At 39.5% G+C, this 13,594-nt stretch overlaps 1 protein-coding gene across 4 annotated transcripts in view; it reads right to left on the bottom strand.

The window, feature by feature from the left end:
- Positions 1-13,594, bottom strand: part of LOC140729489 (anoctamin-9-like) — a 128,133-nt gene that overhangs the window by 25,007 nt on the left and 89,532 nt on the right. For all 4 annotated transcript variants that reach the window (XM_073049271.1, XM_073049274.1, XM_073049273.1 and 1 more), the window contains 2 exons: positions 12,385-12,496; positions 3,357-3,414 (listed from right to left, as the gene is read on the bottom strand). In XM_073049271.1, the coding sequence (XP_072905372.1) occupies positions 3,357-3,414; positions 12,385-12,496 (170 nt within the window). The remainder of the gene's footprint in view (positions 1-3,356; positions 3,415-12,384; positions 12,497-13,594) is intronic.

The raw sequence follows: 13,594 nt of genomic DNA, 5'->3' as shown, positions 1-13,594 counted from the left end.
CTATTTTACTGGACTGATATCCAGGATCAAGTACGATTGATCTGGAGACTCAGTTTCTAGCTCCACAGTGGCAATATAGAACCCAAATTCAAAACATTATTTGTACCTGGAAGCAGGATATCATTAATTGAGATCACAGGCAACTACATGAACATAAAAACCCATTAAGTTCTGTAAACTCTTTCAGGAACGGCTAACAGTCCCCTTTGGCCAATCTGCAAATCTAGATTTACCAATATGATTGATTCAATTCATGCAATGTCTACACCTGGGGAATAAATTAAGCAAAAAGAGATTGCATGTGAAGGCAATAAGGGGCATTTTTTATGAGTACATTTTACTGTAGGTAGGTCTTAATGAATCTGTGTATCTCCTTCTCAACTGGTATTTGTGGACAGTTTTGTGCAGATCTTTCATTTTAGTATTATTACTGAAAAGATTTTAATACTGTAATCCAGTTGTTATCAGTATATCTACTTGAACATTTGTATTAATGAGAGCAAAATGTCCCAGTTGTAAGATATAAATATCTTACAGAGTTTAAAGAGTGAAGTTTGTTATTTATGCTTCAATGGGAAGGAGTTAGAGTGATACAGTTGTTTCAGCTATATCCGATATAGGGATCCAATTGCAGAGTCTCTTCAAACTTCAGCTTCCTTACCAATGACTTCTGTATAAAGTCAGGACTGTTCAGGCACTGCCTATTTTCTTCAATAATCAAGCAGATCCATGCCAGTCTCAAGAATGATCTGAATAATATTGTGAATTCAGGGATAGATATAGATTAAGTGTTCCTTAACTGATTTATTTCCTGCCTTGTAAGCATGTTTTCTTTATCCTTAGGATTGACTGGAATGTTCACTATTTTGTAGCCAGAATGTAAATGCAGCAACACTCAAAAAGCTTCAGCAGCTTTCTTCATTACTGATTTGCAATGAACTCTGTATTTACAATGCAACCATTGTATTCCATACAGTTCTGATCACCCCACGATAGGAAGGACTTTGAGCCTTTAGAGAAGGTGCAGAAGATGTTTACCAGGATGCTGCCTGGTTTGGAGGACATGTGCTGTCATGAGATCTAGATAAACGGGTTGTTTTCTCTGGAGTGGCAGAGGCTGAGGGTAGATCCGATAGAGGTTTGTAAGATTATGTTGAGGCGTAGGTAGATAGACAGGAAGTATTTGTTTACCGGGGTTGAAATGTGTAATGCCAGAGAGCATGTATTGAAGGTGAGAGGGGGTAGGTTGATGGATAAGTTTTTGATTCAGAGTGATGGATGCCTGAAATGCACTGCCTGGCTTGGTGGTAGAGGCAAATACATTAGAGGCTTTTAAGAAACTTTTCTTATGAATGTGAGAAAGATAGCGAGATGTAGACATTGTATATGTAGGAGGGATTAGTGTTTGGGTGTTTATATTTGTGTTTTAGCTGGTTTGGCACAACATTGTGGGTTGAGGTTTTCTCTGTGGTCAAGGTTCCAGTGTCGTACTGTTCTATGTTCTATGTAACTATCTGCATTATCCTCAACAACTTTACTCTGACATGACCTTTCAGTACATGATTATGTTATCAAAGGCAGTAGCAGCATCATGCAAATCCTAACTCATACCCATCCTAAGACAACTATCTACAGCATTAGCAACACAGAACAAAAGCATGAAATTCCCTAACTGTGGAATCAAAAAATGATTATTTTCAGTGCAATTATTGACCCAGCTTGGGCTAGAAATGTGCCTTGTGCCTGTGTTGTTCACAATCTAGGAACAAATATATGAAATAATATTAGATGGAAAGCCAGACATGAAGGTATAGGTTAACACACACTATCCAATTGTATTGAAGATGTTCATGATCTGGAGGAAGATATTGCTATTTAGAGTGTAAGTAGACATTGCCTCCTACGCTGAAAAGACTAAAGAGTTAAATCTCAATGCCTGCTTTTAAAATAAAAAGACCCCCTTATTCATAGTCGTAGGTATTGTTCACCGTGATCAGAGGTGGAGACCTGCGCAAAGAAGACATTAAAGTGCCTCAGGGGGTGTGCCATCCCCAGTAGCACTATCTTCACCATGATGAGGTAAATCCCGGTGACAAGGGTGATCCCAGGTGATCACATCTTGGCTGCAGGAGGCTGCCGGAACCTTGGTCTGTTAAGGCCCGCCTATTGCACACTGCCAGCACATTGCTTTTCTGTCAGGGTGTGCTCCCTTAGCCTTGTCTCAACAGACTTACCACAAGGCAGTGGGGCTATTTACCCATAGCTGGGACAATGGTTGACAGGCTCCAGGGTGTATCCACATAGTGGTGGGCCTGCATACCACGTCTCTGGGGCTGACTGCTGTTCTGAGATCCCCTGTAGTTTAACCTGGGACTGTAAAATACCCAGTTTCCGCGTGTGGTCCCGAGGAGGCACTGCAGGAGTCTTGGTGGTGGACAGGCTCTCTACTGGCAGGAGGAGGCTTACACACTCGGCTCCTCTTTTCACCCTCTGTTGAGAAGGCTAGCCAACTGCAATAGCTGTAAGCAGAGAGTAGCAAGCAGAGCACGATACAGCATGCAGTAACTACAATATTGCACTAGACACTTCACAAGCACCCTGTGAAGAAATACTCCCATCCACACAGTTGTACAATGTGATCTTCAACAATATAGAATGGGTGGAAACAATGCCTGTATCTACATCATCATACTACCTTATGCATGAGACAGCTTTAAATGAATCACAAAAGCATCCTTATGGTAGTATTAACTTTTTCCAGGGAAACCCTTATAATTTTATTCCATCTTCCTTACACCATAAAAGAAGGAATTTATGTTGGTTCACAAAACAATCCCATTCACTTACCTGCACATTAGGGTTAATTTATAACGGCAAAATTGCATATCTTTGGCCCGGGGAAATAGGAGCATTCAGAGGGAGAACATGCAAACTCCACACATACAGCATTGGTGGTCAGAAAAGAATATGGGTAACTGAAGTTGTGAAACAAAAGTACTACCAGCTGCAGTAATGTGCTGTCCATGTGCTTTGAAAAAAATCGTCCCATTCACAGGCAGTAGTGAAGATGAATATGACATATTACTACCATATTTACATATGCCATCCAGTCCAGGGAAACGTATCTGCTAGGCCAGAAATGGTAGAAAATTAGGTAAGTGAGAAAAGTGTGTGAGAAACCACTTAAAAGGAACACCATCTGAAGAAAAAAGTCAAGACTAATACTCATCTATCAAGGGTTCATGAATTAGGGCAGATTATTGATGTGTTCTTGTCTCAGCAGATATTATTGATATTTTATAACTTATAGTATTCTGAGCTGTATGAAAAATACAGATCGATAAATTAACACTCACCTCCTCTAGACGCCACTGACTTGCTATTCTCACATAATTACTTGGATGACCATTAATCCTAATAGAGAGAAAATAAATACTTACTTAAGGTGAGATTCTACTCTATACTGTTACACACTCACTGTATTATGTATCTCACAACACTTTCATCAGATATGCAGTTGATCATCACTTGGTGAAACCTTCCCGTATTTTTTTTAAATTAAGAATTTAAATGTTTTATTTTATTTAGAGATACCACACAGAGGAGGTATTCTGGCCCAACAAGCTGCACCACCCAGTAACCCACCAATTTAAACCTAGCCTAACCACAGGATAATTTACAATGACCAATTAACCTATTAATCAGTACATCTTTGGACTGTGAGAGGAATCAGACCCAGAGGAAACCCACACACTCATGAGAAGAACATACAAATTTCTTACAGAGGACGCCAGAATTGAACTCCAAACTCTGATGCCCCAAGCTGTAATAATGTTGCACTAACCTCTACGCTACCTTGGCACCCCATACTTTGATATTATTTTAATAGCTTTAGAACACACTTGAATAGTTGCAAATAACAGTGACCTCTACATACATTCCTTCCCTTTGATAACTTTGCCATTTATAAAGTCTGTGGCTAAATAAGTTCTCAGAGCAATTTTGCCTGGAACAAGCCAATTTTGGTTTACAATGCTCTGCACTATTTTCAGCCTCATCAGCCAGGAGGGATCAATGATCCTGGAGGCAGATGGTGTCCAGGTAAGAACAAGCTTCAAAGACAAGTGATGTTTCACAAATGAGTGGGGGATCTAGGCCATTGATTGGCTAATATAGTAAAGACATGCCCTCAATTAAGCTACCTAACGGCAAGGTTTACACTCACCACACTGTTTATTATAAAAGACAGTAATCTCTGATTACCATGGATAACATAAAACTTTGCATAAAGTAAATAGATTATTGAGTTGAATGTATGGCTAAAAGATTGATGTAGCATTGGCATCGATATTGGGTAAAGAGAGAGCTGTTCAATTGGCATAGGCTCTTAAATTGGACTAAAGCCACTGGCTATTAAAATAAATAACTAGGTTCGTAGATAAAAATGTTTGGAAGAAAGTTTTACTCGTAAAAGGTTTTAGGAACCAGAGCTATAGGTCAGAGATGGGGCAGTTGGTAAACAGGTAGATGCAGCTTGTAGAGGGACTCTGAGGAAGAACAGGCAGTTGGTAGAGCAAAATTACAGTCAGTGGGATGGATTGAAGTGTATCTATTTAAATGCAAGTAATATTAGGAACAAAGATGATGAATTTAGAGCATGGGTCAGTACATGATGATGTTGGCAGAAGTGGGTGCTGGATGTTCTGGAGTTTAGATGTTTTAAAAGGGTTAAGGAAGGAGACAAAGAAATGGTGAAGTGGAATTACTAATGAGGGATAGTATCACAACTGTAGAAAGAAAAGACATCATGAAGGTATTATTTACTGATTAAGTATGGGTGGAAGTCAGAAACAGGAAGTAAGCAATCACTCTTTTGGAACTATGCTATAGATCCTCAATAACAACAGAGACACTGAGGAACAGATCGGGTTGCAGATTTTAGAATGGTGCAAAAATAACAGGGTTGTTGTCATGGGTGACTTCAACTTCTTAGTGCCAAAGTTTTAAATGGGGCGGAATTGGTTAAGTGTGTCCAGGAAGGATTACTGACTAGACACACATACCAACCAGAGAAATGGGCGCACTGGATCCAGTGCTATGCAATGAACCAGGTCAGATGTCATATCACTCAGTGGAAGAGCATTCTGGGGACAGTGACCACAACATATCTGACTTTTACTATTTCCTTGGAGAGGGATGGGAACAGATGATATGTGAAACTATTTAATTGGGGGAGGAAGAATTATGATGCTATTAGGCAGGAACTTCAGAGCATAAATAGGGAATGGATGGACTCAGGAAAACGCACAGTAAGTACGTGGAGGTAGTTTAGGGGATTCTGTTTAGATTTGACCCTTTGAGGCAAGGGAAGGGTGGTAGGGTGAAGGGACCATGGTTTGCAAGAGATGTGGAGCATCTAGTCAAGAGTAAAAAAGAAGCTTGCTTAAGGTTTAGAAAGCAAGTATCAGACAGGGCTCTGGAGAGTTACAAGGTAGCCAAGAGGGATTGACTTGAGAGAGATAGAAAGGGCATGAGAAGGCCTTGGTAAGTACAATTAAGGTGTTCTACACATATTTGAAGAACAGGAGGATGGCCAGAGTGAGGGTAGCACTAATCAGGAATGGTAGAGGAAATGTGCCTGGAGTTGGAGGAGGTAGGGAGGTCCTTAATGAGTACTTCAGTATTCACCAGTGATGGGGATCTTGATGATTGTGTGGGCAGAGTAAAACAGGCTGAAATGCTTGAACATTTCAACATTAATAAAGAAGATCTGCTGGAACCTTAGGATATATAAGTCCCTGGGCTGAGGTGTCATATATACCCCAGGTCACTAAAGGAAGAAAGGGAAGAGATTGCTGCACCTGGGCAATGATCTTTGTATCCTCACTGGCCACAGGAGTAGATGATTGGAGGTTGGCAAATGTTATTCCTTTATTCAAGATAGGGAGTTGGGATAACCCTGGGAATTATAGACCCTCAAAGTTGCCTCACAAGTTGATAGGGTTGTAGGAAGGCATGTGGTGCATTGGTCTTCTTTTGTCTGGGTATTGAGTTCAAAAGCCGTAAGGTAATGTTGCAGCTCTATAAAACCCTGGTTAGACCACACTTGGAATGTTGTATTCAGTTTTGGACACCTCATTATAGGAAGGATATGAGATGGTGTAGAGGAAATTTACCAGGACACTGCCTGAACTGGAGGCATATCTTATGAGGATAGGTTGAGTGAGCTAAGGCTTTTCTCTCTGCAGTAAAGGAGGTGCAGAGAGGTGACTATAGAAGTGTACAAGATGATAAAGAGGCATGTGGATAGACAGAGACTTTTTCCTGAGGTGGAAATGGCTAGTACTAGGGGAGCATAACTTTAAGATGATTGGAGGAAATTATAGAGGGATGTCAGAGGTAGGTTCTTTACACAGAGTGGTGGGTGCATGGAACACTCTGCCAGGGGTAGTGGTAGAGGTAGATGTATTAGGGACATTTAAGCAACTCTTAGCAAGGCACATGGATGATAGAAAAATGGAATGCTATTTAGGAGGGAAGCATTAGATTGATCTTTGAGTAGGTTAAAACATCAGCACAATATTGTGGCCTGAAGGACATATACTGTGCTGTATGTTCTATGTTCTAGCGGTTACAGCAATGCTTCAAATGCCTCAAATTGTGGAGTTTTGGGTTCAATTCCAGTGCCCTCTGTAAGCAAGTTTGTACATTCCTTCCTGTGTGCACATGGGTTTCCTTTGGGTGCTCCAGTTTCCTCCCGCAATTGAAAGACATGCTAGTTAATTGGTTAATTGGTCTTTGTAAATTGTCCCGTGATTAGGCTAGAGTTAAATCGGTGGGTTAATGGGTGGAGCGCCTTGAAGGGCCATAGGGGCCTGTTCTGCACTGTATCTCAAATAAAAATTATTGAAATAAGTAAAATAATGTAACTATAACTAGAATAACAAAATGGATAAAGTAGAAGGCTCTTTATCTAAATATATTTAACATTTGCAACAAGATAAGTGAATTAGAGTCATACAGCACTACAGCACAGAAATAGACCCTTCAGCACATCTAATCTGTGATGGCCTGGTCTGCTAGTCCTATCTATCTGCACCTCGACCATAGTCCTTCATGCCCTTACATTCTCATATCTATCCAAACATTTCTTAAATGTTGCAATGAATCCGCTACTATCACTTTTGCTGGAAGCTTTTTCCACCACCCTCCAAGTGAAGAAGGCCGCCCCCCCCAGATTCCTCTTAAATATTTCAACTTTCACCTTTAACCTAATCTTACCCAACTTAAAGGGAAAATGTCTAGAGATAATTGTCTACAACCATTCTTTAGCTTCTTCCACTCACTCAATGTTGAATCCAATTTATTACTTCGTCCCAAATGCAAAGCTACTTATCTTCTGGACCAGCCTTCCATTGGGACTTTATCAAATACGTTGGTAAAGTCCAAGTAGTCAATGCCTACTCTCTTTTTTTCATCAACTTCCTTTGTAACCCCCTCAACAAACTCTTTAAGATCGGTTAGAAATGACCTGCCACAGACAAAGCCATACTGACTATCTCTAATCAGGCTCTGTCTATCCAAACACTTATATATACTGTCTCTTGTGATACGTTTCAATGCTTTTACCATGACTGACATAAGGATCACAGGCCTATAATTTCCTGGTATATTCTTAGGACTTTTCTTGAACAACGGTTCAACTTTAGTTATCCTTTTGTACTCTAGAAACGTTACCCATGGCTAAGAACAATTTAAATACCACTCCAGGGATCCTGCAATTTCTGCACGAGCCTCCCACAAGGTCTGAGGGTACATCTTGTCAGGTCCTGGGGAATTATTCACCCAAAATTCAAGACAGCAAGCACCTTCTCTTCTGTAATCTGGATACAGTCCATGACCTCACTACTCTTTTGCACAGTTCTATAGACTACGTATTTGTCTCCTGAGTAAATAGATGTGCAAAAAATTCACTTAAGATCTTCACCATCTCTTTCAGCTCCATGAAGTGATGACCATGTTCAAGAGGGCCAATTTTGTCCCTTCCTATCCTTTTGCTCTTAATATAGCCATAGAAGCCCTTGGGATTCTCTTTCACCTTGTCTGGCAGTGCAATCTTATGTCACCTTGTAGCCCTCCTGTTTTCTCTCTTAAGTGTTTGTTAGGATTTTTATATTCAAGTGCCTCATTTGATCCTAACTATCTATACCAGATATGTGACTCCTTTTTCTTTATCAGAGCCTCAATATCCCTTATTTAACAAGGTTCACTAAACCTGTTACCCTTGCCTTTTATCCTAAAGGAACAACTAGTTTCTGTGTTCTCAGTAGTTTACTTAAAGGCCTTCCAGTAACCAAGTACTCTTTGCCGGAAAACAACCTATCCCAATCTAAGTCTGCCAGAAACTTTTTGATACCATCAAAATTGGCCTTTCTACAATTTAGAATCTCAACCCAAGGACCAGTCTTATCCTTCGACATAACTATCTTGCAAATGATGAAATTATGATCACAAGATCCAAGGTGTTCCCCTATAGACAGTTATATCACCTACCCTATCTCATTCCACAAGAGGACATCCAGGGTCAGACTATCTCTAGTTGGGATCTCTATATATTGATATAGGAAACTTTCCTGACCACATTTGAAAAACCCTGTCCCATCCAGTCCTTTTACTGTATGGGAGTCCCAGTATTGTGGAAAGTTAAAATCACCTACTATCACAACCTTTTATTTCTTGCAAATGTTGCTATCTCTACAAATTTGCTCCATTAAATCCCTCTGGCTATTGGGATGTCCTTAGTATAGTCTCACTAACATGGCCATCCTTTTTTTCTCAGTTCTACCCATGTTGCATCAGTGGACGAGCCCTCTAGCACTGCTATGACATTTTTTGTGAATTAATAGCACAAATAGAAACAAATGTATAAGATCTAATAGCCATTCAGAGATGTGGTTGAAAACTAACCAAGGTTTTTGATTTCAATATTTAAGGAGACTTACTTTTCGGAAGTGAAAAGCAATTGGAAAATGATGAGATAAAGGCAGCAGAGGTAAAGGATCTTAGCTTTGAAAATCATGATGTCAAATCAGAGACACAAGAAAATGCAAATTCTGGAAATCTGGAGCAACGTCTAAAAGTACTGGAGGAACTCAGCAGGTCAGGCAGCATCTATGGAGGGAAATGGACAGCAGATGTTTCCTCCATAGATGCTGCCTGACTCAATGAGCTCCTCCAGAGCCTTTGTGTGTCGCTGAAGAAGTCAAAACAGTTTAGTTGAAGACAAAAAGGGGCAGATACCCAGGATAATAGGAAGCTATTGGGGAGGCTTCTTAGGGATAGGGCTTATGAGCATTTGGAAAAGCATAGCCTAATTAAGGAGAGTCGGTATGGCTTTGTGCAGGGCAGTTCATGTCCTACAAACTTAATTAAGTTTTGTTGAGTTGGTGACAAAATGATTGATGAGGATAGGGCAGTGGATACTGTCTATATGGAGTTTGATAAAGCATTTGACAAGGTCCCTCATGGTAGGCCGATTCAGAAGATTAAAATGCATAGAATCCATAGGTTATTGGTAGTTTAGATTCAGAGTTGACATACCCGTGGACGACAGAGGGTAACGGTTGAAGTCTTTTATTCTAGCTGGAAGTCTGTGATTAGTGGTGTTCCACAATGATCAATGCTGAGACCTCTGCTGTGTGTGTCATATATAAATTACTTAAATGAAAACGTAGATGGATGGGTTAGTAGATCTGCATATGATACAGATTAGTGGAGCTTGTGGACAGTGAAAAATGTCGAAGTATACAGAAGGTTATAGATCAGTTACAGATATGAGTGGAGAAGTGAGAGTTTAATCCAGACTTTTAGGGAGATCCACTGAAAGGGGAAAGCATACAGTTATTGGCAGGACCCTTAACAGCATTGATGTACAGAGGGATATTGGGATGCAAGAGCACAGATCTCTGAAAGGGGCCACACAAGTAGGTAGGTGAAAAGAAGAAGTCTTCAGTTTTTGGAGTACTAAATATAAAAATCATGTTGCAGCTGTATAAAGCTTTGGTTAGGCTGCTCTTGGAGTATTGTGTGAAATTTGGTTGCCCACTACTTCCTATGGAAGTTGTGGGAAAAGTACAGAAGGTCTTTATCAGGATGCTGCTTGGATTAGAGGGTAGAATCTATAATGAGAAGTTAGATAAACTTTGTTTTCTCTCAAGTGTTGTATGGTAAGGGGACACCTGATAGACATTTATAAAATTAAGAGAGGCAGAGATAGGTTGGACAGTCAGAATCTTTTTCTCTTCCCTGGATAAAAATGTCAAACAATATAGGTCATACATTCAAGGCTTGAGAGGTGATGGGAAGATGGTAGTTTTGAAGCAGATATGCAGGTCATTATTTTAACACAAAGGGTGTAGGTGCTTGGAGTGGACTGCCAGAGGCAATGGTTGAAGCAAATATGATACTGGCATTTAAGAGTCTTTAGATGGGCACATGAATATGCAGGAAATGATGTCAACCATGTGTAGGTAGAAAAGATTAGTTTAATTTAGCATCATTTTCAGCACATACAGAATGGGCCAAATGACCTTTTCCTCTGCTGTACTTTCCTGTATTCTATATTTGATAACAATAACACAAGTTTCCATAAGCTTGCCAAGAGAGGACAAAATACAAATCACATGTCATAATACAATACAGTAATAATGGTCATTATTTTACATCTGCTCTGAGCAAACCAATTAACTGCAAGAATATGGAGGGTGAATTCTTGAATATATAGTAACTACTTTTCCAAATATGTTGAGGAACCATTCAAGAAACCAGATACTTTAAACCTGATTCTGGATAAAAGATTAGACTGACATCAGTCGCAGAGAAAAATCATAAAATGCATTCCTAAGTAAATTGTAACAGGACACTTAGAAAATATCAATGGGGTTGTGTAGCATTAATATAGATAGAACATAGGAAATTTAAATTTGGCAAACTTCTTTGAGAATTTCAAGGTTTTAAGAAGAATAAATGAGGATATGGTGTACTTAGACTTTCCTAAAGCTTTCAATAAAGTGCCACTTGAGGTTAATGAAGTTAGAGCATATGAGATTAGGAGTAATGTCTTCATATAGGTGGAGAATGGGCAGTAGGAATAAATGGGTTGGAAGTTAGTTAAACTAAATATATTAGTGTAGGGATGCCAAATGTTCAGAACTTAAATATGTGTTCTGGATAAATGATCAGTGAAATAGATTAAAATTTGCTTTTGGTATAAAGCGGGTGGTAGAGGAGAATGGAGAGAAGCATCATATTGGTATAGACAGATTAAATTAACAAGCAAGAACATGGAAAATGGAATATAAAGCAGAACAATGATAAATCACCATATTTGGTGGAAAAAGTAGATGAAATGAATATTTTGAATTAGTGAAAGATTAAACGTGGTAGTGTTCAGAGAGATTCAGAAAATTTTGTACATGAATCATTGAAAATTGCAGTAGGCACTTGGGAAGATATGCCAGCCTCTCTAGCCAGAGGATTTGAGTACAAGTGTAAAGATTTCTTTTTGTAGTTATATAGGATCCAGCAAAACTGAAGCAGCTTGATCTCCTTTCCTCAGAAAAGATATGCTTCAAGAAATTAACCTTAAGGAAGAGTTACCAGATTGATTGATTATCTTATAAGGATATGTTAAACTGGGCTTGTATTTCCCCAAGTTTAGAAGAATGAAAATGTTTTTATAGACACATAATATTTTTATGGAGCTTGACAGACTATATAAAGGGCTGATTTCCCTGAATGTTTTGTCTTGAACCATGATCAGTCTTAAAAGAAGAGACACACAAAGTACACTGCAGATGCTGTGGTTAAATCAACACATACAAACAAGCTGGAGGAACTCAGCAGGTCGGGCAGCATCCATGGAAACGAGCAGTCAACGTCTCGGCCTGAAACGTTGACTGCTCATCTCCTTAAACATGGCCATTCAAGCGTCAGGAATGAAAATACATTTTTATACATTTTTTGCGAGGGTCCAATGTTAGGAATACTGTACTTGAGGACTGCGGCACCTCATTTACCCAGTGTATACAAGAGAGAGATCAATAGATTTTTGAGTATTAATGGAATCAAGGAGCATGGAGTTGCTGCAGGAAAATGATACCGAGGTAAATGATCAACCACATTCCCTGTGAATGGGGGAGCTGATGCAGGGAGTCAGATGGTCTATTTCTGCTTCTATTTCTTAAGTATCTGTGTTGTTTTTACAGGTATAAAGTTTAACAGGTTCCAGACAGAGTAAAAGAGTCAGTGAAATTATAGAAAAAGATTACATTTTGGCTCCATCATAGTACATATTTACCCACAAGACCATTTGTTACTACTCACCTCCCTAGGAAAAATGCAACATAAATGATGGATGAAAACATTGTTAAGAACTGGAATGTGAACATCTTTACGGTGAAGCTGTTCTCTCGTGCCAATATTGTGCGTGGGCATTCTGCAAATAACAGACCATTATAAGTAACTGCAATATTTTGCAAGATTCAATCATTTTCCCAAAGTTCAGCCTGGAAAGACAAAACAAACTGTACATAAAAACAAAAATAGGTAGGTTAGGCACCATCCTTGGAAACAGTCAACATTAGGTGGAATGGTAAGGTAGCAGATAGCACATCCTTTACAGCACCACTGATCTCTGTGATCAGGGTTCAATTCCCGCCACTGCCTGTAATGACCATGTGGGGTTCCTCCGATGCTCCAGTTTCCTCCCACATTCAAAGACGTATGATTAGGGTTAGTGAGTTGTCGGTATGCTATTTTGGCACCAGAAATGTGGCAACCCTTGCAGGCTGCTCAGCACAATCCTCATTGATTTGATTTGGTGCAAATGATGCATTTCACTGTATTCTTTGATATACATGTGACAAATAAAGCAAATCTTTAATCATTTCATGTCTGGGACTCTCGTTGCTGCCTATCCTGCTGAGTGTTTCTACCATTTTCTCTTTTATTTCAGATTTCCAGCATATCTAGACTTTTATAGTAGATTATACTATATATCTTCTTATACAAAGTGTGACAACACTCACAGTGAGAACTTTAGCTCTTTAATAACCTTCTTTGACATTTCTATGTACTACTAGTGCTGAAGTTGAGTTATAGGCGTGCACATGTTTACATGCATGTGGCCCTGATACCATAATGTAAGTGTGAACATATACACAATGAACATCCACTAGAAATATGCAGACTAATTTGATATGTCCTCACTGGGTTAAGGCTGGGTTCCTGTGAACTTTCATAAGCCAAGCAGTTTGCAAGTCAGAAATGTGGGCCACATCCCTAGTTCCCGCACAGCAGAATATAGCTGCAGCCTTGCAGCAGCCAGCCAATCTAACCTGCCAGCCTCAAAAGTGCTTGTTGTATAGGCTGTATATAAGTTTGTAGGATCAATAATAATGTTACTATTTTGGAGCATAACAGTGAAGGACTTATATCAGGGTTACTGTTTTGGAGCTTGATAGTGTCACAATCCTTACTCTAATCTCAGAGTTAATCACGTGCTCAACAGTGGCGTGAAACCTTTCTTTCCAAT

Source organism: Hemitrygon akajei, chromosome 6 (genome assembly GCF_048418815.1).
Source record: "Hemitrygon akajei chromosome 6, sHemAka1.3, whole genome shotgun sequence".
Lineage (NCBI taxonomy): Eukaryota > Metazoa > Chordata > Chondrichthyes > Myliobatiformes > Dasyatidae > Hemitrygon > Hemitrygon akajei.
The sequence above is the reverse complement of the archived record's forward strand: the minus strand, read 5'-3'. Positions and strand labels throughout refer to the sequence as shown.